General features: G+C 33.9%; 1 protein-coding gene across 1 annotated transcript in view; it reads left to right on the top strand.

Annotated features, from left to right (window-relative positions):
• The window catches only part of LOC115220788 (glycerol-3-phosphate dehydrogenase [NAD(+)], cytoplasmic), a 45,769-nt gene extending 21,157 nt beyond the window's left edge, over window positions 1–24,612 (top strand). Inside the window, exons 2-9 of the mRNA XM_029790933.2 lie at window positions 985–1,165; window positions 3,342–3,482; window positions 5,672–5,810; window positions 15,377–15,489; window positions 15,870–15,990; window positions 17,229–17,338; window positions 20,360–20,466; window positions 21,009–24,612. Coding sequence (XP_029646793.2) covers window positions 985–1,165; window positions 3,342–3,482; window positions 5,672–5,810; window positions 15,377–15,489; window positions 15,870–15,990; window positions 17,229–17,338; window positions 20,360–20,466; window positions 21,009–21,111 — 1,015 coding nt within the window. The 3' untranslated portion in view covers window positions 21,112–24,612. The remainder of the gene's footprint in view (window positions 1–984; window positions 1,166–3,341; window positions 3,483–5,671; window positions 5,811–15,376; window positions 15,490–15,869; window positions 15,991–17,228; window positions 17,339–20,359; window positions 20,467–21,008) is intronic.
• The last annotated feature ends 637 nt before the right edge of the window (window positions 24,613–25,249 follow it).

Here is a 25,249-nt window from a genome sequence, read left to right as displayed (position 1 = left end):
ACAGGAGAATCAGTTAATTATGATTTTATTCAACATATTCTCCTTTTAAATTCAAACACTTATTGCAGCAGTCCTTCAATTTTTTCTAAACTCTGTGAAAGAACTCAGAAGGTTGGGCCTCCAACCCGGCCCTTCATGATACCCTTAAAGCCAGGAACTTTTCAGCACCCCCTTATATATAATACGCATTACTTATACAGTGTGGAGGCACAATGGCCCAGTGGTTAGGACAGCGGACTTGTGGTTGTAGGATCACGGTTTCGATTCCCAGACCGGGCATTGAGCGTGTTTACTGAGCAAAAACGCCTAAAGCTCCACAAAGCTCAGGCAGTGGGTGGTAGCAAACCCTACTGTACTCTTTCACCACAACTTTCTCTCACTCTGTCTTCCTGTTTATGTTGTACCTATATTTCAAAGGGCCAGCCTTGTCACATTCTGTATCATGCTGAATCTCCCTGAGAACTATGTTAAGGGTGCATGTGTCTGTGGAATGCTCAGCCACTTGCACGTTAATTTCATGAGCAGGCTGTTCCGTTGATTGGATCAATTGGAACCCTCGTTGTTGTAACTGACGGAGTGTGTCAACAATGACTTATACAGAAAACGCTATAATTGTTGAGCTGTTACCTTACTCCATGTACTGTACATACACCTTTGATGACTTGTACTGCACCTGAGCACTATACACAATAATTTCATTATTATCATTATTATTATTATTATTATTATTATTATTATTATTATTATTATTATTATTATAGAACCAAATGCAATCTCTTTATATTATTAGTGAATCTCTTAATAAATATATTATTGAATCTGAATGATTTTGAGAAGTCAGTTGTTTAAATTTATTTATCAAAGCTAACTGACTGATTCCACAACATGTTACACACATTTGCTAATCTCCAAAGTGTTTTATATTACTCTTCTTTCTCTTTTATGAATGATATTTAAATGTTAGTAATGATTTTTATTTTTCAGGGGTACAGCCATTGCTAAAATTACAGGCAAAAATGTGATTGAGCGCACAAATTTATTTGAACGTACTATAAACATGTACATGTATGAAGAACTATATGAGGGCCAGAAACTCTCCGAAATTTTCAATACTACACATATAAACATTAAATACCTTCCTGGAATCAAAATACCTGAGAATGTGGTAAGAAAAATTAGCTATTTGCTATCTTAAAGTATTTTCTCTTTGTTTTTCATACAGAAAGTATCTATGAGTGATTTATTCTTTAAACAACCTTATTTTTCTACATCAGCTAGTGTACATTCTTTTACATTTACTTAGTGACTTTTATCCATCATTACTTCAGAAAAGTATGGTAAAGACTGCTTTGCTGATGAGTTCATAATGAAGCTGAAACATACTTGGAGTTGTCAACCATACTTACTTAAATATATAAAATGATTTTAATCTATGGCTAATATTTTTTTCTTATCATCTCATCACATAATTATTTCTAATTCTCTGAGCATTAAATATGTTAATACTAACCGAATGACTATTTTTTTTCATGTTAGTGGAGTCTCTATAAAATGTTTTTACAAAACTTTAATTTTCTATGCTAAGTAGTATACAAAGAAAGGCTCAGAATCTGAGGAAATTGGTTGTGGTCTGCTTTGACAAATATTAATTTATAAAGGTTTGTTGTAAAAAAATAACTTACAGTGATTTGATTTGTTGCAAAGCATGAAAAATGATCCAACATTTTGGACACTTATCTATCTTTGGAGAGAAAGAATATACAAGTTAATGGTCTCAAAAATACCTTAGGCAGCAAAAAATAAAAAGTCTTGCCAAGTCAAAAGATAGGATGAAATGAGAATGTTTTTGCTGTGACTGGCTTCCATACAGTTACCATCTTGCAAATTTCACTTGCAAGGCATTCTTCAACCTGCAGGAGGATTGAACCTAAACATTATGTGGTGGTGAAATGAACTTCTTAACCTCACAGCCATGCTTGCAAGTGGAGCATTACAGCTATCATTTCTTAATAATGTACTTCTCAGAGATATTTTTGTATTAATTTCTTGTTCATTTTACTTTATTTAAACAGACTGACTACAGAATGGCTAATACTTTTTCAATCACAAGAATACATAGAGCTGGTGGTTATGTGTAGTTTTTGTTGCATTAAAAAGACAAGAGTGGATTCTCTTCCAAAAGAGAACACTGATCTATCTCAAGTGATTTTTCCTGACAGAGGAATTGAACCTAACACTGGAAACAAATAGAATATTTCTGGTTCTTTCACTGTCTGCTGCAGTGAATTATATCAGTGGTGATACTTAGATGGAGCTAAGTGAACTCAGCTGTTGTGAGTTAAATTTCTTGACTACAGACATAAAACTACTTAGATGACAGGATATAATATACTGACCTGTCAGCTGGTTTTCTGATACCTTACTGATTTGGCTATTTCTACTGCAACCATTTGCTTATAGTTAATTTCTTACAGTTTTAGTAAACCATGTTTTTTTTCATTCTCTTTCTATGATTGTTGGGCTCTGTCGGTAAGGGTTGCAGTTGATTATATTAACCCATGTACTTTGGGGAGAAAGCACAGTCAACTTTGGCATAACGGGATGTATACAGGTGGAACAAAATACCAACGGGTATTTTTGTCCAATCTACTTATTCTTCCGTTTTGTACACAACCACTCTCTCTCTCTCTCACACACACATACACACACACATACACAAAGTTTTAGATTGTCCCTGCTTAATGTAAAAGGTAAGGAAAGGGTTTGCATCAAGACACCCGGTCACAAAACACTACCTCAAAAAATACCATTCAACCCATGATAGTATTTAAATGTGCTACACATGCACACACACACACACACAGATGCACTCACACAACAATAATAAATAAGATGGGTTTCTGCACAGTTTTAATCTGACTATTTCTCATGAGGCTTTGGTTGATCAAAGTTATAGTAGAAAGCATTTGTCTAAGGTGCTGCACAGAAGAATTGAACTCTATACCATGTGGTTGTAAAGCAAATTGAAGTACACAACATATCTGTGCTCCTATGTATAATAATCACCTGCAAGATGTCTGTTATATTTCAAAACTCTGATTGGAAATATAAAACTATAGAAATCTAAAGGTGTAATGTTCCTTTATGTTTTCCTCAATATTTGACATTATTTTATATCCCGTATTTCTGAGTTTCAAAAAATTATTATAATCACTGTTTGAATCAAATATTTTGTCTACTATACTTAAAAATTTTAAATATTGATCACCTTAACAGCTTCAGTTTATTGTGTTAACAATTCATGTTGTTCTTTATCGTTTACTGGTCTTATTGTTTTCTAGGTTGCTATCCCTGATGTTATCAAAGCCACTGAAAATGCTGATATTTTAATATTTGTTTTACCACACCAATTTGTTCAAGGAATATGCAGTACCATTAAAGGAACTGTAAAACCTGGAGCAGTAGCTATATCTTTAATCAAAGTAAATAATCAAAATTTATTAATTTTGTTTGCTTTTTTCCTTTTTTTTTTTTTAGAATATTAATCTTCATTTATTATGAAATGTTTCAACACATTCAATCAGATTCTAAGGAAGAAAGTTTCATCAATTATTTACGTTTTTTCATGTAACTTTTTTTAATGCTGACATTTACCTGTTTGAAATGATTAAGAATTGAATACTGAATATCTGATGGTAACACCTTTCTGATTTAGTCATTAAATTGCATAGTGAAACTGTACACAAAACTGCCTACATACCATCACCTAAAGTTGTAATGAAATCTATAACAAAATCAGAAATATTAGAATGTATTGCTTTTTTTTTTTTTGTTGTGTCGTCAATATTGTGCTTGATAGATTAGATTGTAATTACGTATTCAAACTATATCAATATAAACAGTGTATATTTGTGTTTTAGTGTCTCTTTATCGTTTCCTAGTATTTCCTCTTAATGACTGTATTAAGAAAAAAAAACAAAAAACAATTGTATTAATAAATAGTTGAATTAACAAAAATAAAAAATGTTATATTTTCATTAATTTCAACTATATTTATAGACAAGAAAATAAATCTCAAATTCTCTGTAGCTGGCTGCTGGAAACTTTTTTTCCGTCTTCTAAGAGTAAGCACCCAGTCTTTTTTAGCTGTTTCCACAGAGATACTGCATTCAAAATATACCTTCCTGTCTGTAAAATACCAACACACTTGGTGCTTATAAAGTTTGTTGTCCTTCCTGGAATGAAGCAATTATGCAGATAAACAAATTAGACATAATAGCTTGGGTTTGATATACTCTCTCTCTCTCCCTCTCCCTCTCTCTCTCCCTCTCTCCCTCTCTCTCTCTCTCTCTCTCTCTCTCTCTCTATCTATATATATATATATGTATGTATGTATGAAGATTTTCAGCGTGATCGAGCGTGATCATTGCCAGAGCAACCAACTGGCTTCCATACCCATGGCACGTACAAGGGCACCATTCAAGCGTGATCGTTACCAACGTCACTTCACTGGCACCTGTGCCGGTGGCACATGTAAAAAGATTTGAGCGAGGTCATTGCCAGTACCGCCTGACTAGCCCCCGTGCCGGTGGCACGTAAAAAGCACCCACTACACTCTCGGAGTGGTTTGGTGTTAGGAAGAGCATCCAACTGTAGAAACTCTGCCAAATCAAGATTGGAGCCTGGTGCAGCCATCTAGTTCGCCAGCCCTCAGTCAAAATCGTCCAACCCATGCTAGCATGGAAAGCGGACGTTAAACGATGATGATGATGATGATGAATATTTAAGTATAAATATATAGATATTTATATTAATAGACCAAACTTACACAGAGAATAAATGTCAGAGAAAATTGAAGGGGAAGAAGTAAAGTGTTATAAGATCTGTTGGCGGGCTCAGGGATCCATCATAATCTTGGTAGATGTAAGTTCATCAAAATATGAAGCCAATAATAGAAGCAAATAAACTTTGGATAAATTGAGCCTCCATCATCAGGGTAGATATCTTATATTTCAGATCATGATACAGAGAAGTTTAAAGGTGGAATATTCCATGTTGCATATGATCTTCTTCTAAGTTTCCTTCTGCCAATGAGTTTGAAATAATTACATAATATATTCTGTGTGTATATATATATATATATACATATAGCTACACACACACACACACACACACACACACACATATAGAATGTACATATATATTGACTCAGTCCATATCTAACTTATATAATATCATCATCATCATCATCATCGTTTAACGTCTGCTTTCCATGCTAGCATGGGTTGGACTGTTCGAGTGGGGTCTGGGAAGCCAGGAGGCTGCACCAGGCCCAGTCTGACCACTGCCAGATCAGACTGGGCCTGGTGCAGCCTCCTGGCTTCCCAGACCCTAGTCGAACCGTCCAACCCATGCTAGCATGGAAAGCAGACGTTAAATGATGATGATGATGATGATGATGATGATGATGATGATGATGATGATGATATTATATAAGTTAGATATGGACTGAGTCAATACTGGTCAAAACCTACGTATAACATAGATATGTTATCTATATATTAGCTATGTAATACATATATAAACATATTTTATATATTAAATATTTTTGTTTATTTCTGTGCTTGTTTGTATGTGTCTATATAGAATGTGTCTACATATCTTTTACTAGGGTTTTGATATGTTTGAAGGAAGCATTAGACTTTTGTCTGATGTAATAGCGAGCAATCTTGGAATAGAATGTGCTGTGTTAATGGGTGCCAACCTTGCACATGAAGTGGCAAATGAATTATTTTGTGAATCAACAATTGGTAAATATCTACTTTTAATTACCCCAATCTTACTTTACACTTGAATTTAAAACATCTCACTTGAAAAAATTGACTGAGAGTAAATACTTCTCTTGGTGTTTGTCCTAAAATCTTTCAGTTTCATCAGTTACACAACCCCCTTTTTCCATACTCACCAGGCTGAGGTATACTGCTTGCCCAGCCAGGGCAGAAAGACTATCTTCATGATGGTCTCGACTGATAGCTAGATCTGTCCTACACTCAACAGTAGTTGTGTGACATAACTCTGCAAGCCAGAAATGCTCAGATAATGTCTCAAGTGCATGCAGTACAGTTTTGTCAGTCTGTACACATCTCAGACACTTCCACCTTGTAGCACTACTTTCTTGCCTGTAGAATTTATCTTGAATCATCGGTCTTCCTTAGTAACACTACCTGGTCAAGTATTTCTGGAAGTTATCCATATCAGTTCCCAACTCATATGTCTTCTGGAACAGACTATGCGGTTCATCCTCAGCAGTGCTTAGAGTTTCCATGAGAACATCATTGCTCTCAAATTCAGACAGTGTTATGGCAAACAAGATATACAAGTCAGAGTAGCTGTTTTGTTTTCATTATCCTTATGACTACAGCAGCTCAGTTAGTGTATAGTTATGTATCTTACAGTACTGTCACTCCATCTTTCTCTGCAACTATTTATAATAGTAACATATTTGGTTGTTGGTTTCGGATGTTTCAGTCACTGATTTTCTATGTATTTCTTCTGATGGCAAGCATAGCAAAAGATTGTCAGTAATTCTGTGCTATGCAGATATTTCAAGGGACTTTTTTTGTAGAGCAACGTTTTTATATTTTTATTTTCTCATACACACACACACACAAACACACACACACACACATACACAAACATACACACAAGCACACACAGACACACAAACACACAAGCACACACACAAACGCACACAGACATGCACATACAAACATGCACATACACACTTACACACACACAAGCACACATGCAAACACACACAGACCTACACACACAAGCACACATACAAACACACACAGACATATACACACAGACATACACACGCAAACACACACAAACACACATACACAAACATACATGCACACACTCACAAACACACTCACACACACACACACACACACACACACACACACACACACCACACACACACACACACAGTGCATCTATTAACTGTAAAAAAAGGGGAACTCTTATAACCCAATTAACTTTACTTTTGAGTTACAGAAAAGTTTCAATAAAACGTGTTTCTTAACAGAATAATAATAATCCTATTTATCATAGGCACAAGGCCTGAAATTTTGCAGGGAGTGGGAGCTTGATTACATCAACCCCAGTACTCAAATGATACTTACTTTTTCTTAACCTTGAAAGAATGAAAAGCAAAGTCAACCTCAGTTGAATTTGAACTCAGTCGGGCTAAGTGCCACAAAGCATTTTGTCTGGTTTGCTAACGATTCTGCCAACTCACCACTTTAATAATGATAATAATAATGATGATGATAATGATAATAATGATGATGATGATAATAATAATAATAATAATAATAATAATAATAGTAATAATAATAATAATAATAATCCTTTCCACTGAAGGCACGTGGCCTCAAATTAGTGAGGAGGAGACTAGTTGATTACATTGACCTCAGTACTTGACTGGTAATTTATTGACCCCGAAAGGATGAAAGGCAAAGTCAACCTCATTGGAATTTGAACTCAGAATGTAATGATGGGTGAAATACTGCTAAGCATTTAATCCAGTGTGCTAATGATTCTGCCAGATTGCCACCTTAATAACAACAACAGCAACAACAACAACAACAATGATTTCTTTTGGCAGTAGGGCGAAGGATGACAGGACAATATATAATAATACCAACAACAATATCTAGGACTACATCATCCTATGTCCTTCCATTTTTAGGATCAGTTGAGGGAGTTTTGACTGCTACTAATTGTAGCAGATTGATCAACTGTATAGAGTGTCCATCATTCACTTGTGTAGAGAGCTGCATTGAAGAGAAGTGAAGCAAACTTGAGACCAGTGCAGTAATAGTAGAGGTTAACAGAGCTCACTACATAAAAAGAGGTTATAGTTTAAAAGATCCTTTTACAAATGTGAACAATTCTCATTTTTATGTCTGAGAAAGTATTTTATCCATTGGTATCATATTTTGCTGACTGACATTTGAATAAAGAAAAGCTTTCCTGATTTAAAATACAAGATACATATTTGGTATACACTGTTAGTATAAGAAGGCAATTTTTAACTTAAATAAATGTTATTATTCAGCATCATTTTGATGCAGTTGTAAGAATAAGCAATAAGCAAATTACTTAATATGGAGCTATTCATAAGAAGTGACACAGTGTTATAGTCCTTTTTTTTTCTTGATAATAAGTAATATCTTGTTATTGTTAAAATTTACCAGGTTATCACATCCATTGTTGCTGATACAGGAAAAGGGTATGACAATATGATATCTAAAACAAAGTATTATACCTTACTAAAATTTATTTATCTAATTTTATCCTTAAGTTTTTAATACTCATTTCTGCTCCTTGTTCCCATTTTCTTTTCCTCTTTTCCTGCTTAGTTCTAACTTATGTTTTGTAATTGTGTCTCTTGTAAATTATATTTATTCATTTATATTTTTGTTCCCCTAAATGGATAATACTACCATTTTAAATAAGTAATATTTCACTGCTAAACTTCCTGCTTTCATTCCATTCGATCCAAGGATTAAAGGTCAAGCACAAAGATAAACAATGTTTGTATGTTTGTTGTTATTTTAATGTCTTCCACCTTGTAAAACTGTCTTATTTTAGCTTCAATTAACTGAAAGGTCACAAAAACCCACTGACTAAAAAGTGTGTGTGTGTGTGTGTGTAATATATCAGTTTCCAGGGCTGGGTACAGCTAACCAAAAAGTTAGCTTCGCTAACTGCTAATCCACTAAATAAGAAAGTTAGCTTTGCAAATGCTAAACCGTTAAACAAGTAAAAAAATTAGTGGAAGCTAACACTAAATGATAACTGCTAACTTTTATCATATGAATTTAGTTTTGGCTTGGTTTTGGGGGTCTAAAACCCCTAAAAACAGATCTAGAGAGCTAAAATTTTCATGTCATAGCTTAGACATAGAGTTTTCCAAAAAGGTACAACATGCCAAGATCAGATGATGATTAAGGTGTATGCAAACAATTAAATGAACAAATGAAATTAAACATTAGTTTTTCAGTCAACATACACTTTATTTACTGTACAAAAAGTATTAGATGAATCAAAAAGGTATAGTATAGCATAGGTATCATGTCAAGATCAGTTGATGGCCTTCTCCATTGCTTTGATGTGATGCTGGTTGCCCTTCATAGACATCAGTCTCTCAAAGTTACCATCTGGCAGGGTGACTCTCTTGACCCTTAAAATATCTTTGCTTCAACTGCAGCACTGGATGGTATAGTGGTGTTATACTTGGTGAATACGTTGATCATGACCTGCTCACCCAAAAATGATACTTCAGTGAGGACCTCATTTGAGACGGCCGCCAGCCAGATCTTCATCAAGTTCTGCACCTGTAGCTCCTGTTCTCCTGGAATCAAGTGATGTTACTAAAGAAATCATCTTCCTCATCCTCATTACTGGTGGTGCTGCCGCTCTCCTCATTGGTCTCCGTTTGGGCTGCTTCTATGATGGTCTCCATGGTGTTCATTACTCTGCTAACCTGGCTGTTATTATAGTGCTCCAGTTAGAACAGGCGAAACTTGGGGTGGAAGGCAGTGGCCAGCTGGCACTCCACTCATCAGTAATGCTCACTTCACCACAGCCAGTAGAGGCCAACTTACTCTGTCAATATTATGGAGAATGCCATTGGAATCAGTGACTGATTACACAAAATGGCAGTGTGAAAATTATAAAATAATCAAGGTGGCTAACAGCAATTTAAAACCAACAAGGAAATAATTCACTGTCACTTTATATAAACTGACGAAGAGTATAATCAAGGCCTACTAAAAAAAGAAAAAAAGTAAACTAGCCTCTCATCCGCATCTCCATGTAAGCTGCAATGGTTTTTGTGAGCATGTGGTCTGTACAATTTTTTGTGGGTTGGAAGTGGGCAGGACATTTGATTGTAGTATCTTATAATCATATTTTGTTTATAGAAATCACACAGATTGTAGTTTTTGTTACTAGGTTGTTCTAAATTCATGGAAATATTGCTTATAATTTAAAGCCTTGTTCTTAAACTTTTGAAAATAGTGACACTACCTTGATAGGTAACACATTGGGGGTGAGGAATTACCAAGATGAGGGATGGAATGATGGTCGGAATTTGATAATTTCAGAACTTAAGGTTCATTCATTTGTTATTTCATTAAAGACTGCTGTTTTGGCTGTGAAGACTTAATCATGAGTGGAATATATATATATATATATATATATATATATATATGTACTGTATATTATATATTATGGCATTTATTTCAATTAGCTATTGTACATTTTATTACATTAATTAAGAAAATAATCATTTAATAAATGATTAAATAATGAAGTTAAATTAAGGAAATATGAAATACACCATAATAATAATTTAATCTTGTTTAATTTTTATTTATAAATACCTTGTAAGGTACTCCTCCAGCTGTTCATGGCTGGCCAAGATTATCCTGCCTAGGGTGCGACGGGACATCTATGTCTTGCTGGGGTTCAGCCTCTTGATCAGGGTGACCAAGGTGGAGTCCACCACATGCCGTGGTAGCATGTTGTTGACAAACAGCTCTACAATCTTTCTATCCACCATAAACTGACTGATGCCAGTGCCAGAAGTTTGGGCAAATGCCTTGCCAATGCTGGGCTGGTGCACTTTCTTTGCACATGGCTGGGACAACTGGCTACTGGCTCTGCTACCGGAAGATTGTCTATGTTTCCCACGGGAAGAGCCGGCTTTGATCTTTTCCTCAAACTGAATGGCATGTGCTGGGTGTTTCCTCTTGACATACAACTTCAAGTTGTAGAAGCTTGCCGCTTGCCGGTGGTCCCCTTAGGCTGGCACATGACACACCGGAAGTATAGGATTTTGGCGTTCCTCTTATCCCTTGATGTAAAGACAAAGTAGTCCTCCATATGGGGACATGGGTTCTGAGACTTTGGCTTTCAACCTGAGCGACCTTTGCCTCACTCACAGCCATTGCAGACTCCTCAACAGGCCCTTCATCCTCAGGCTGAACAAAAATGTCTTTACCTTCCATAACGATAAGCAATAACTTAATAAGCTGATAACATACATTGCTGTTGCTGACACTGTAGGACTGTCTGTAATGTGTTGACGTCCTAAGTGAACATAACCCAAAACTGCAAAATTACACAATGCTGCTTAGCTAGCTGCTACTGCATCGACCAATCATGTCTTGTCACATGTACATGTCATCAGCCAATAGCATGCCTGATGGACTCTTCAAGACATGCTCACAACAGACAAGAACAAACATATGAACTTTATTAGCATACTTAAAGTTAGCAGAACTAAATTTAACGGAAGCTAATTGATCTGTTAACAGTTTCCAAAGTTAGTAAAAATGCTAATCCACTAAACGAAAAGTTAGCTTCACAAATTAGCTGATAGCAGATTAGCAAAACTGTCTGTTTCTTTCTTTCTGTGTATTATTTTACATTTGACCTAATTTTGATTGTGAATATTGACAATAGAGAAACTAGATAAAGCCTTGTCCTTGCCACTGTATTTGTAGGAGCAGCAGCAGCAGCACCAGTATGTATATCTATACATACATGTAAAATGCTGGTGCTACGTAAAAAGCATCTAGTCCACTTTGTGAAGTGGTTAGCCTTAGGACAGGCATCCAACCATAGAAACCATGTCAAAACACACAATTAGAGCCTGGTGTAGCTCTCCAGCTGGCTAGCTCCTGTCAAACCATCCAACTCCTCATGGAAAACAGATGTTAAATAATGATGAGGATGATACACACACACACACATACTCATTCAGGATGTGTGTCCCAAAGACATCTATACACACACTGTATAAAAGCTAATGTTTATTAGAATACATTCCATTTTCAAAATTTAATAGAATCTACAGACAGAATTTAATTTTTTTATGAGCCTCTACTTTCAAACAGATGACCATTCTGGTCCATGCACCGCTGATGATGTGAAGCAATAGAATCACAACCATTAATGATAATGATAATAACAATAATAATAATAATAATAATAATAATAATAATACCAACAACAATGAAATTATTGTGTATAGTGCTTAGGTGCACTACAGCTTATCAAAATACATAGAATTATGTTCAAAAGTCAGGAATGTGAACAGTGTATGAGTCATGATATACGTGTGTGCATACGTATGGATGGAGGGGGATTTTAGGTATAGTGTTGGCGAATTTCAAGAAGTATGGATGTTTTAAAGGATGCAATGTCTCAGCATCTAACAACTGATGCAAGTAGTTTGTTCCATGCTTCAGCAACACTGAGTGTGAAAAAATGTTTCTGAAAGTCATGGGAGCTGTGCTGTTTTCTAACTTTGTAGGAATGCCCACATCTGTTACACACATGGAGTTCAAAAAGGTGCTCAAGGTGGTTGTTGGCACTATGGTTAATAATTTTGTGGGTGTTTACCAAATCACTTGCTAGATGTTGGAGCTTCAGTGTATCTATGCCCAGGGAAGCAAGGTGTTCAGAGTATGGTAGATGCCTGATGGAGGGTAATTGCTTGGTTGCATGTCCCTGAACAGTTTCCAGGAGGTCAATGTCCTGAGTAAGATAGGGGTTCCAGACTAGTGATGCAAATTTCAAGTGTGGCCATACAATAGCCATATACAACCTTAAATAGATAGCTGGAGAGCAGCTAACAAAGTTCTTACTGAGTGATGCTAAGACACTCTCAGCCTTCTTGTCAATTTTAGAGATGTGCTTTGTCCAGCGCAAATTGCTATTGACAGTAATGCCCAGGTCACTTTCACAAGAAGATATCTTGATTTTATTGTTGTGGAGGGAGTATGTGGTTGCTGAGTTTTTCCTCCTAAAATGCATGGTGGTACACTTGTCCACAGCCAGCTTGAGTTGCCAGTCTGTGATCCATTGCTGCATTGTGTCTAGAACTGATTGCAGGAAAGATCTATAGTGTTCAGGATCTGTCCTTTTTATCTCAAGGTACAGCTTGATATCATCTGCATATTTCAGCTCTGTGGCATTCTTTAAGTTGGCATCTATGTCATTAATGTATGCAACAAACAAAAGGGGACCAAGAAGAAATCCCTGTGGTACACCAGATAACATCTCATAGAGTAAAAAATGCTGTCCTAGAACCATGACTATCTTTTTTTGGCTGAGAATGAAGGAATCCAACCAGTTAAAAAGATCATCCTTCACACTCATTACAGAGAATTTTGCTATAAGTCTTTTGTGTGGCACAGAATTAAAAGCTTTAGCAAAGCCAAGGTAAACAACATTCACCCATGAGCTGCCATCAGTGACCTGGGTGATGTCTTCAAGAAGCTTGATAAGTTGATCACAGCAGCTGGAGTTAGGGATGAATACAAATTGTGAGGGCCAGATAAGGCTGTGAGAATTCCAAAAGTTACTGAGTGTTCCTCTGACACAGGGTTCCATGTAGCTAGTAGGACTGACTGGGTGATAGTTGACAGGTAACATGCAGTCACACTTTTTAATCAGAGGAATGACACTGGTAATTAAGAACATTTCATTCTGTATTTGTCTGGATTCTTGATTAATGCCTGCTCTCATTTCATCAACTGTTGCTGATTTTTGTACTATAGACTTTATCTTTTAAGTATCCCCACAAATAAAATGTCCAGTTGTGTGTGGTTCAGTGAATGGTGGAAGATATTCCACTGAACTTCTTTGTCCAGTCTAATCAAGATAGGCCCTTACATTACTGTGGTAATATTGGGCTGCTCATCTTGCTGCAAATAAAACTCCAGATTCTCTTGAATTCTTGGCATAACAGATTGTTACAGCAAGTTCAAGTAAGCAGGGGCAGTCAGAGTATCATACAAAAAGAATGGTTCAATTAATCCTCTAATGATAAGCTACACCGTACTTAATTCTTGGTAAATCAATATGATGTTCTTCTATAATATGTGGATTCTCTGATTCCTATTAGGTGTAGATGGGGTGGTTAATTAAGCTATTTGATTTAAATGTAGCCTCATTACTCCAATGGCCTTTGTTTGGAAAGTGTGCTTCTTCTACACATCTTGCCAAGTAAAAATGGTAAAGATAAAGACTCTCTTCAGTTATGAATGGCCATGGGATGCACTAGAAAGTTCCCATCTGAGGCATGAGTTTAGGCAAGGTCATTGATGGAAGACTAGCAGTTGTTCATACATACCAGCCTCCCCTCTCCACACCACTGATGTTATCCAAGGGAAAGGCAAAGGCTGATATAGCTTGGCACCAGTGTCGTCACAACATGAAATCAAGTGTCTTGCTCAAAAACACAACACAGAGCCCAGTCTGAAAATCAAACTCTCTACCTCATGATTGTGAACCTGATGCTCTTACCAGTGAGCCATATGCTTTAGTACCACTCTTCTGTCTGGATCATCTTCATTGAGAACATGGACTATTCTTGTAATGTAATTTTTCCAATAATAGAACAAATAATTATACATAAAGCTAAATATATACATAACTATATACATATGCATAACTACATACACAATCACACATACTAAGTAACTAATATGTATGTATGTAGAAAGAAAGAGAGAGAGAGAAAGAAAGAGAGAGAGAGAGAGGGTAATAATGTATATTTTATTCTAATATCTTTATATTGAGCTTTCTATATTGATCTACACATTTTTATACCTTCTATTTTATTCATTTTTATTAATTCTGATCTTTATTCTTTGTCGACTACACCAAAATAAGAGGTATGCACCCAATGCACTAAATCTAGAACCCTGTTTCAGTTTCTGGCTGAGCCCATCTTACATTACTAACATCACTAATATTTTGAGAAAATCATGAATGTAACAATAATTTCATCTCCTACCTTTTAAATTTGAGGCTTTGTGCTTGTATAAGAAATGTTATTTGTAAAATTGGGTTGTGAACTCATAATTGAGGCACTGTTTTATGTAAGCTTTTCTTTGTCTCGTAACTGTTTTAAATGGATGAAACTAAAGCAAAAGATATTGATTTTCCCTTGTCCCACTTTGAATGGTGTGAAAGGTCGTACATTTTCACTCTTATGATTTTGGGTTTAGCCAGTACATTTGGCAGCTTGCTGTCATTTGTGAACTAGAGCTACAAGTCTTTAATCATATATTTCTGCCTACAGAATAAGTAAGCACAATTACTCAATTAACTTACTTAAACATTTCCTTAAAACTCTAAGCTCGTCTTCAAAGAAATAAAAGCCAGGGGTGGGGGCTGGGGGAGACCGAAAGAAAAGAAAACAAAAAAAAAAAACCATTCTCAAATAGATTTAAGTGAATCCAAGAAGTAAAAAATAATTAAAAAATTTGTTGATATTTTCCAGGTTGCAAAAAAAAAGAAGTAGGGCTTTTAATGAAAAATTTATTTGATACAACTTATTTCCGATGCTCAGTTGTTGAAGATGCTGCAACAGTTGAAGCTTGTGGGGCATTAAAGGTAAACTGACAATTGCTTCAATGTATTTTAATTAGTTGACTTACCTGATTTGATTAATATTGACAGATTAAATGGCATTCCAATTCATCAGTTGCTATAATATTCAACATTAAGTTCCACATTTAATTCTTCTAATTTATAATATAATTGCATTTCTAGAAATAAGATAGCATTTTTGTTTATATAGGGATGTTTGTATATGTTTTTATGGAATTATTGAATATATAGATCAGAATATGTTCATAATAGGTCAGCCTTGGTTATATATTTGTCAATAATTTTAAAATTTTGGTTTCTGTGTGCTTGTGTGTTTGCATGCATTTATATATTCTAATGTCATATACATTCTAATATCATGTATGCTGTTACTTTCACTGTAGAATGTAGTTGCTGTTGGTGCAGGCATTGGTGATGGCCATAAAATGGGGGATAATACCAAGGCCGCAATTGTCAGACTCGGCATGTTGGAAATAATAGAATTCATCAATTTCTTTTTTAAAGGTGGGAATTATTTTGTTTTTATTATAGTTAAATGGTATTTCTGGAAAAGAAAATGAATAATATTGATTTCAGATTTTGGGACAAGGCCAGCAATTTTTGAGAAATGGGTACATTGATTACAGGGACCCCAATGCTCGGATGGTACTTATTATATCAACCCCAAAAGGATGAAAGGTAAAGTCAACCTCAGTTGGATTTGAACTCAAACTGTAAAGACAGATGAAGCACTACTAAGTGTTTTGCTTGGGATGCTAATGTAGTATTCAAATTGCCCAATAAATATAGACTCTATTGTTGATATTGTATCATTTACAAATCTTCTGAAATAACAATTATTAAATTAATCCTTGTTTTCTTTTTCTATGTGATCTGCTGTCAAAAAATGAAAATAAGTACATTTGTTTGTAGATTTGCTATCTTAATATTTGAATTGTTCCTTGACATGAAATTAATATACAAATCTGCCATTCTGTAGTTTTGGTGCTACAAGTGCTTTTGTGTCTTTTGTCTTTAAATATCCATCAATTAATTGTTGTTATACAAATTACCTAATTCAAGAATTTGTTCAGTACCATTATAGTTGTTAGTCTACATTTATAAAGTGTGGTGACACATAAAAGCTATCCACACTGATGATATGTGAACAGCATCCAGCACATTCTGTGGAGAGGTTGGCATTAGGAAAGGCATCCGGTCATAAAAACTAAACCAAAAACAGACTATGGAACCTGGTGCAACTCTTCAGCTTACCAGTTCCAGTCAAACTGTCTAACCCATGCCAGTATGGAAAATGGACACTAAATGGTGATGATGAATGCTGAAAATTCACTGCAGTTATTTGTCTAAATCTTCTAAAGGGCAACTTTTATTTATTTGGTGTCAACCAAATAAAAGAGTCTTTAACATACTCTATTCAAAACCAGACCCTATTTGATATATTGAGCTCATGAGTTAACACAAGACTATTTTCTAATGGTCTTAGATTTAAAATTTGATGTATCTCAATTTCTCTTTTAAATATCCTTATTGTTTGATGATTTCCATAATAAAGATTGGATAACAGTTTAAGAACATAGTCTTACTAAAACAACTTGTCAAATGTATAATTTACAAAGACTTGCCAACTAAACTGTTTTTTTAACTTTAAAGCTTATCTATAAATCATTATTGCTAATTAACATTATTTGATTTTGGCAATGATTTAAACAATTATTGAAATAAATTGTTTCTCTTCTTAGAGTCAAATTTGAGAACATATTTTGAAAGTTGTGGCCTCGCTGATCTAGTAACTACCTGTCAAGGAGGACGAAATAGGAAATTAGGAGAAGCTCTTGTGTACTCTAATAAGGTATACTATTTCATCTATAATTATCTTTATTGAATGTTTCTTCTAATATTTCCACTGTTTTTATATTGATTAATTGATTAGCAAAGAACAAACTAATTATTTGTATGTCTCATAGATTATATCGACTTTTACATTAAGTATATTTAGTCCTTTATCATTTAAATTAGCCAAAATATTCTGTTTTATGTTCAAACCAGCCAGATCTGGTCTCCAATACCTACCCTGCAATGTCTAAAAAAAAATTTTTTAATTAGCAGTCGCATCTTCGAAATCTTACAGCTATGAGATGATGCATGAGTGATTCAAAACAATTGAATAAATAAGCATTAAATTGGATAGAATAAATTGAATGCTAAAGGGTTAATAATTCTTTTAAATATTTGAATATTTATTCAAAGTTGAATCCTAAACATATAACCAGACACTTCATTTGCATGAAATACATTTAAATTTGAAGATCCCCATATTTTATTTACCTAATGAAACCTTGAAATATTGAATATTTAAACATATATGTTAGTTATATTCACTAAGGCATCACTACAATGGTAATGTCATGGCAATAAGGATAAAAGTTTATTTTTTTACAGAATATTATCATTATAAGTTGTTTCTCTTGTATTCATTGACCAATGCCTTTGAAAACTCGTGATTACTTGATGTGCCTTCCTTGTAAGTTCTGTTGTCTGGCTTTAAAGGTATATTAGTGACTATAAAATATGCAAGTCTCTTTTCTAAGTTTTAGAAATCAATCTATCCTGAAATACAAGTTTGTTTATATTCCAAGAAGGTCTGTGTAGTATCTGAAACTTTATTTTAGACAAGCAAAATAAAAAGAAACAAAACACAATGAAAACTTTTGTTTATAAAATGCTCTGCTGTAAACAATATTTTCAGTTAATCCTATGTTATTGGGAAATAATCTGTAAATGATTGCCTACTACTAAACAGTAAGGCTATTTATAAAAGAAAGAAGATGTCTCAATGTTGACACCTATCTTAAGAGACTGATTTCAATATTTCTTGAGACACAAAAAAACAAAGTCTGACTAGGAATAACAATCTCTTGAATCAAGAGGACAGATCTGTTGGTGATCTTCTTCATACTTGTTTCCAAGACCATACTGTTATTGTTCTCACATGGTTTCTGTTCTGGAGTTTTGTTACCACCAACATTGAAATTGACAGTCATGTCATTGTGTGATTGGGTACATATGAGGGGAGCTGGAAAGTTCCTGACTTTGGATAACAGAAAATACAAGAGGATCAGTTAATTAGGATTTTATTCAACATATTCCCCTCTCAAATTCATGCACTTATTGCAGCAGTCCTTCAGTTTTCCTTAGCCCTGTAAAAGAACTCAGATGGTTGGGCATCCAACTAGGTCTTTCACAACACTCTTAAAACTAGGAACTTTTCAGCACCTCCTTGTGGAAGGAAAATAACCACAGTCTTATAAAGTGTTTTAAAAAGTAAATAGACAAAACACACTCACTTCTTACTGATGAGGAACAAAAGGAATTCTGATCTGGAAGGAGAGAGTGTAGGGGATTTTATCTTCAGTAGCAGTACTTTTCTGTGTACTTATTTTATTGATCTATGGGAATGAAATATGAAATTCCTCAGTCTCTCTTTGCATTCGAATGTAGAACATGAAGGGACATAACTAAGTATCGTAAGAAACTTAGTCTAATATTGATTTGCTTTGTGTGATGATCCTTTACGTGGTTACATTTTAATGTTTCCACTACAAATTACACATTCAAGTGCAAATGAGGTATTCCTGGCCATATTTCTTTCTTGCTTATTACATCAGGGTATCTTAGAATCCTATTTATTTCATCTTACCATGGTACTTTGCCACCAGTTTTTGTGGGTCTCACACACACATATGGTTATTTGGCTGGAAACTGCTGCTACTTATAGAGTGAATGAGAGACCAATTCAGCCAATCTTCACACTAGAAAAGAGCATCTGTTTTCTTTTTTTTTTTTTTAAATAGTTTTCAAAGAACATTAATTTTAATTTCATAACACATAATTTTAATTAACTGTGAACTAGGCCACGGCTTAAATACACAAACTTATGCAGATAAGTTACTTTCTTTTATTTCTTGGTCTAGAGCAGGGGTTCTCAAACATTTTTCACGCATGGACCCCTTTGATTACTATTTTATTCTGGTGGATCCCTAAAGCTATTTGGTGTTTAAACACTAGTTTTATAGAAACTTCTTTCAAACTTCCTATTTTGTTTTTCACATATTAACTTGTGTAGGTTGAGCTATGTAAAGCATTAAAGAAACTAAGCTGTTTCTTGTAATACACACCAATACATACAACTAAAGCAAAATTTTTTCAAGTTCTCTTAAAATACTATTGTGGATCCCCAATTTACTATTTTGCTGTGTGGACCCCCTAAAATCTTTTATGGACCCTCAGGAGCCATATGGACCCCGGCTGAGAACCATTGGTCTAAACTAAAGGAGAAAAGCAGTAATTTTGGTTTTATGGGCTCCACTAGGCTGGAGAACCAGATAAGGTTATAGGATGTAGATGTTTAGAAGCAAAAGAAGAGAAGTTACTAAAGAAAGACAATGGACAAGGAAATGATTGAATTTTGAGGTACATCTGACTATATAGAGTAAGGATTAAAGAAGACTTCATTGATACAAGTTATAGTAGAGCAAATTGTGAAAGTTCACTATGCAGATGAGCAGTTTGTTATGATGACTCTAAAGAAGCCTTTCCTAGTTTTGGAATACCTATTTATAAATGTGGCTAAATTAAAGAACAAATAAAATTTCAGTTAAGATTAGGAGCACATTCATTTACACTACATTTTCTAATTTCTTCATTATAAGTAGGGTCCTGGAATGATCTAGAACGACCATTATATTTCCAGTATAATCATGACAATACATTCACAAGTACCATACACAACTTAGAGAAAATACATAACCACATTTGTAACAACTGTGCTTTACAACATGTAAAGTATAAACTTTCTGATTTTATTTTAAAGACCCTTCTTGAACTGGAGGAAGAGATTTTAAAAGGCCAGAGTTTTCAAGGACCATTAGTAGCCAAAGCAGTTTTTGAAATTTTGAAATCCAAAAAGATGGTAGAAAAGTAAGTCACATCTAATTGAACATCAAGGAAATAATTCTTTATCTGTTCACTTTTAATTGTTTCTCTTGCTTGACTGTGCCCATGCTGGAGCATCACTATGAAGAGTTTAGTCTAACAAATCAACCCCAGTTCTTATTTTCCATGTCTGGTACTTATTCTATCGATCTCTTTTGCCAAACCACTAAGCAATAGCGTTGGGTGGGGAGCAAACACAAACTCAAACACACTCACACACACACACACACACACACACACACACCACACACACACACACGCACACACACATGATGGCATCCACACAGTTTCTGTCTACCAAATCCACTCACAAGGCATTGATTAGCTCAGGGTTATAGTAGAAGACACTTGCCCAAGGTGCTGTACTGTGGGACTGAACCTGAAACTATGTCATTGCAAAGCAAGCCTCTAAGCCACAAAATTATTCATTTATCTCAAATAAAAATGTTTTATTTATGGATTTAAGATTGATTAAAGTATTAACAAATCTTTTCCTGAATGATTCACAGAAGTTATATTTCTTTCAGGTTCCCAATATTTGTGGCTGTCCATTTGACTTGTCAACGCAAAATGAAAACCACTGACTTTATTAACTCACTGGTGAACCATCCAGAACACAAAACTCGTTGAGATTTTATTTATATATTTTAGTTTAGCTTATTTGCTTTTATCTAAATTGATAGGTTAATGCTTTTATTTTTGCTGCTTTCAGTGTTTTAAAAATTATTTTGAATTATTGCTTGCTTTTTTTTCTCGAGTTTACTCAGAATTGGATGAAGATACATTTTACTTTCAAGGAAAAATTGAATTTATACTAAATTCACCAGTATTATTAACTTTAATTTATTCAAGAAAGGAATAGCTATTTATTTTAAAACATAGATTCTTTTTCTCTTTTATGTAGATCTTCACAATATCATAGCTATATTTATTGCATGAGCTCTTACTACAAGCATAATATAAATAATGCTTCCTGCCGATATTGCTGGAATATAGGAGTCAACAGAGACTTAATGATTTCATTGGTGAAATGATGTGGTTCTATAACTGAAGGACTGATTAATATATCAGTCTACTAATACTGATCTTTTCCATTTATGTATGATATATATATGTATAGTTCTGACATAATTGGTAAAATTTATCTCAGGGTATTAAGTCTTTTTGTTAACATTTTCAAATAAGATGTTTTCTCAATTGCTCATAAAAGATGAATCTGAATTAAAGACATATACTTATAAACGTCTAAATTTTTCACTATATATTTACTTCAACTTTGTGTAAATTTAAAACAAAAATATTCCTTATGGGTATTTGTGAAAAGTGTGACCAATAAGAATGTTATCAGAGCCTTAATTTTTCTCGGTAAACATTCTGCCAAAGTCAAGCATAGCTCATTGACTGAAAGTGGAGAAATGACATCAGCTGACTAAATTTAAAAACTATATGATCATTTACTTAATTAGCATAACTAGTCTAAAGAGAGAGTTTGTAATGCTGTGGTATTAACACGACATAAATATGCATGAACATTTTGTTTGATTAAATAATGTTAAACTCTTTGAATTTTGGGCATGATTCAATGAGTCAAATTTTTATATATTCTGCTCTTCCTGCATGTAAATATCTGTATTTTTATTTATATTTATATAAACCTATTTTAGAAGAGGGAAATGATATTTATGTGAGCCTGTGTGTGTAAGTGACAGAAAAAAGACAGGCAGCATGTAAGTATATAAGTATATAGATGGAGTTCATATATACATGCTGGATTCAGAAAACAATATATTTTCATTATTATATAATTCATCTATTTTTATTTAATTTCATTTGTTTTTAAGATTAAAAAAAAGCTATTACTAATTTGATGACAGCTATTTTGTTCTGTTCATGATATAAGTCTAAAGAAGGAAATGGAAATATAACGTTTTCAAAGTTATGTATTGATGTTTCATTTCTGAAATACAAAGAAATATATTACTATACACGTTCAATATAACAATGGATTGCTGGTCTTGTGCCAAAATTTGAAACCAATATGACAATGCAGTTTTTCTCCCCTAAAGAATTTTAATTTATACAGATTTCATTGTTTAAAACATTTTTTGGAGTGATTAAACATGTGATAGAATTTCTCTTAACTCTTTACATCTTAGAGGCACCATTTCAGTTTTTAGCTTCAAAAAGAGATAAATTAAAACCTTAATTCTCTGAGACAAAAAAAACATGTTTTGAACAGTAAAGAACCTTATTGAGTTCCACTCAATAGAGTAATGTGGATACTGAGTCCAACTTAATTTTCATAAAATATCTGATATGGGTTTAAGTGACAGTACATTGATGTTTATTAATATTACAATAAATGAAGGCAGCAAGCTGGCAGAATCATTAGCACACTAGTCAAAATGCTTAGCGGCATTTCATCCATCTTTATGTTCTGAGTTCAATTTCTGCCAAAGTCAACTGTGCCTTTCATCCTTTTAGGGTTAATAAAATAGAGAACTGGGGTTGATATAATCGATTTACTCCTTCCCCCTGAAATTGCTGGCCTTGTACTAAACTTTGAAACCAATATTACAATAAATAAGAAATAGATAGAAGTTGTATAGGTGGCCCAAATCCTACACTTCTGTAAAAGTGTGAGTTGTAATGATGATTATTGTAATGTGGGGATTGTAGTATTGGTTGTCCCTGATCAGCCCTGATCTAGCAGACATATGACTAGCATTCCAACCATGACCATTCCATCTATTTAGAAGTATGTAGGATTACACTATTTAATGTACCCTGTTCTTATATTCAGTGGTAGAATTGGAAGGAGAGTTAGCTGCCATTTCTAACAGATAGAGCAATCATGTAAGGGCACTCTTGCTGGCTTAATATAACATTTTAGGAGTGTATTAGTAGGAATTTTAAAATTTGGACAAAATATATACATGTTACATTTAGTTACAGTCCTTTTCACTGTGAGTTCAAATCTTGCTGAGGTTAACTTGGCCTTTCAACCTTCCAGGGTCAATAAAATAAAGAAGCGATCAAGTACTGGTATTGATACTACATTCCTTTAATGCATCTTAGATGTAGATGGAATTATAAATAGCAGACAAGACAAGTTGGTTACTGGTTCAAAAGTGTTGTATAAATACAACAGCAGGTTGTATAAATACAACTGTATGGTAGATGTAAACATGGTTAAATGATAGTATTGTGGTGTCCCTTGCTTAATCTATTTGGTTCATAAGTGTTTCACTGAAGATTGCTTCGATGTAGTTATTTTATGGAGAATTAACTTGATGGAGCTCTGACATTTGTCTCCAAGCCTTGTCCACAGGAAGAATTAGCCAGCATCTGTGAATTATACTTGTCAGTTTTATACTTCTGTCAATACTTCTTTTCTTTTCTTTTTTTAGTTATTTAATTTTGCTAGCATTTAGTCAGAGTGAGAACGGCAGTGCTTGTGCCCTTTATCTTTATAGGGTTTGTAAGACTGATGAGAGGAAACTATCAACAAACTGAAGGCTTAGCCTCAATGTTTGCAAATAGGGTGAGGTTCTCTAAGAGCACCCAAGGACTAGGTGGGATTTGAATAATAATTAAAAGATTGTGAGTGTTGGAACAGAATATGCTCTTTATGCTGCTTGTTATAACTAACTAAACTTGAACTTAATTTTATAAAATGGTGTACAAGCCTATTAGTTGCATAGTTAATATAAAGATGTCCTAAATATATGCCTCTAGTTCTTTGAAATGCTTGTACTGACTGGAGACTATAGTCAACTCTAGCTTAATCTTCATAGAATATTAACACTAGTTTTTTTCTAATATTCTGTTAAAAAGAGAATTGAAGAAACATAATTGTAGGTGTAGTATTAGTGTAGATGATTTATTATATGATTTTGTTAAAGTTTTTTTCTAAATATAAGAATGGAAAAATTTGTGTAATTTTAGACAAACTTTTTTGGAAAAAAAATGATTATAGCTTTATCTTGTATTACATGCAATTAAGTAATTGCCACCAGATTGTTGGTGTTGTCAAAGGATATTATATAATTCCTAAATTTGAAAGAAAACATGAGATGTTTATGTTGGTGATGTTGCTGCTGAATGTGAGGGTGATGAAGATTAAAATCACAAAAAAAGCCAGAGACATTTTAAAAAATATTCCTTTATTTAATGTAGTTAGTTTGTACCTTTTCATATTTCATTGATGTAATTCTAAGTTTTGAAAATGAACTCTTTTGAAAACAGTTCCAGAACTAAACTATTTAACTGTTTCTCTAATTTATAATGTTGCTTAATTTATTATACTCCTATTCCAACATTCCAAATTCCATTAACATGAATTTCCCAGTCTTATTTGTCATTAAAATGTTATTTTTCTTTAACTTTTCTAATTTTATATCCCTTGGAAATATTTATTAAAGAAACTAACACTTGTTCTGTTTTATATTATTTTTTACCTTATTTTCCCATATAATTTCTTCAAATAGATGATAAAAACAGGGGGGGGGATGCTTAAAAGCATCTCTTCCATATTTCTAATCTACTTCAGCTAATCCCTTTAGCTAAAGAGAAAGATTTGTGTTGTGCTAATATATCAGCATGAATTTGTCCCTAACTAAACATACTGCATGCTATAAACTGAAAGATAAATAGTTTATTGGAAGGTGAAATAACTGTGTAGCAAAAGACTCCTTATGTGTACAGAGAATGGAGAGGATATATGTCTGTATATATCTATGTGTGTATGTATGTAATATGTAGTATG

The sequence above is a fragment of the Octopus sinensis genome, linkage group LG17 (assembly GCF_006345805.1).
Source record: "Octopus sinensis linkage group LG17, ASM634580v1, whole genome shotgun sequence".
In the NCBI taxonomy this organism is placed as follows: Eukaryota; Metazoa; Mollusca; class Cephalopoda; order Octopoda; family Octopodidae; genus Octopus; species Octopus sinensis.
Note: the sequence above shows the minus strand (reverse complement) of the source record. Positions and strands in the feature narration are given on the sequence as shown.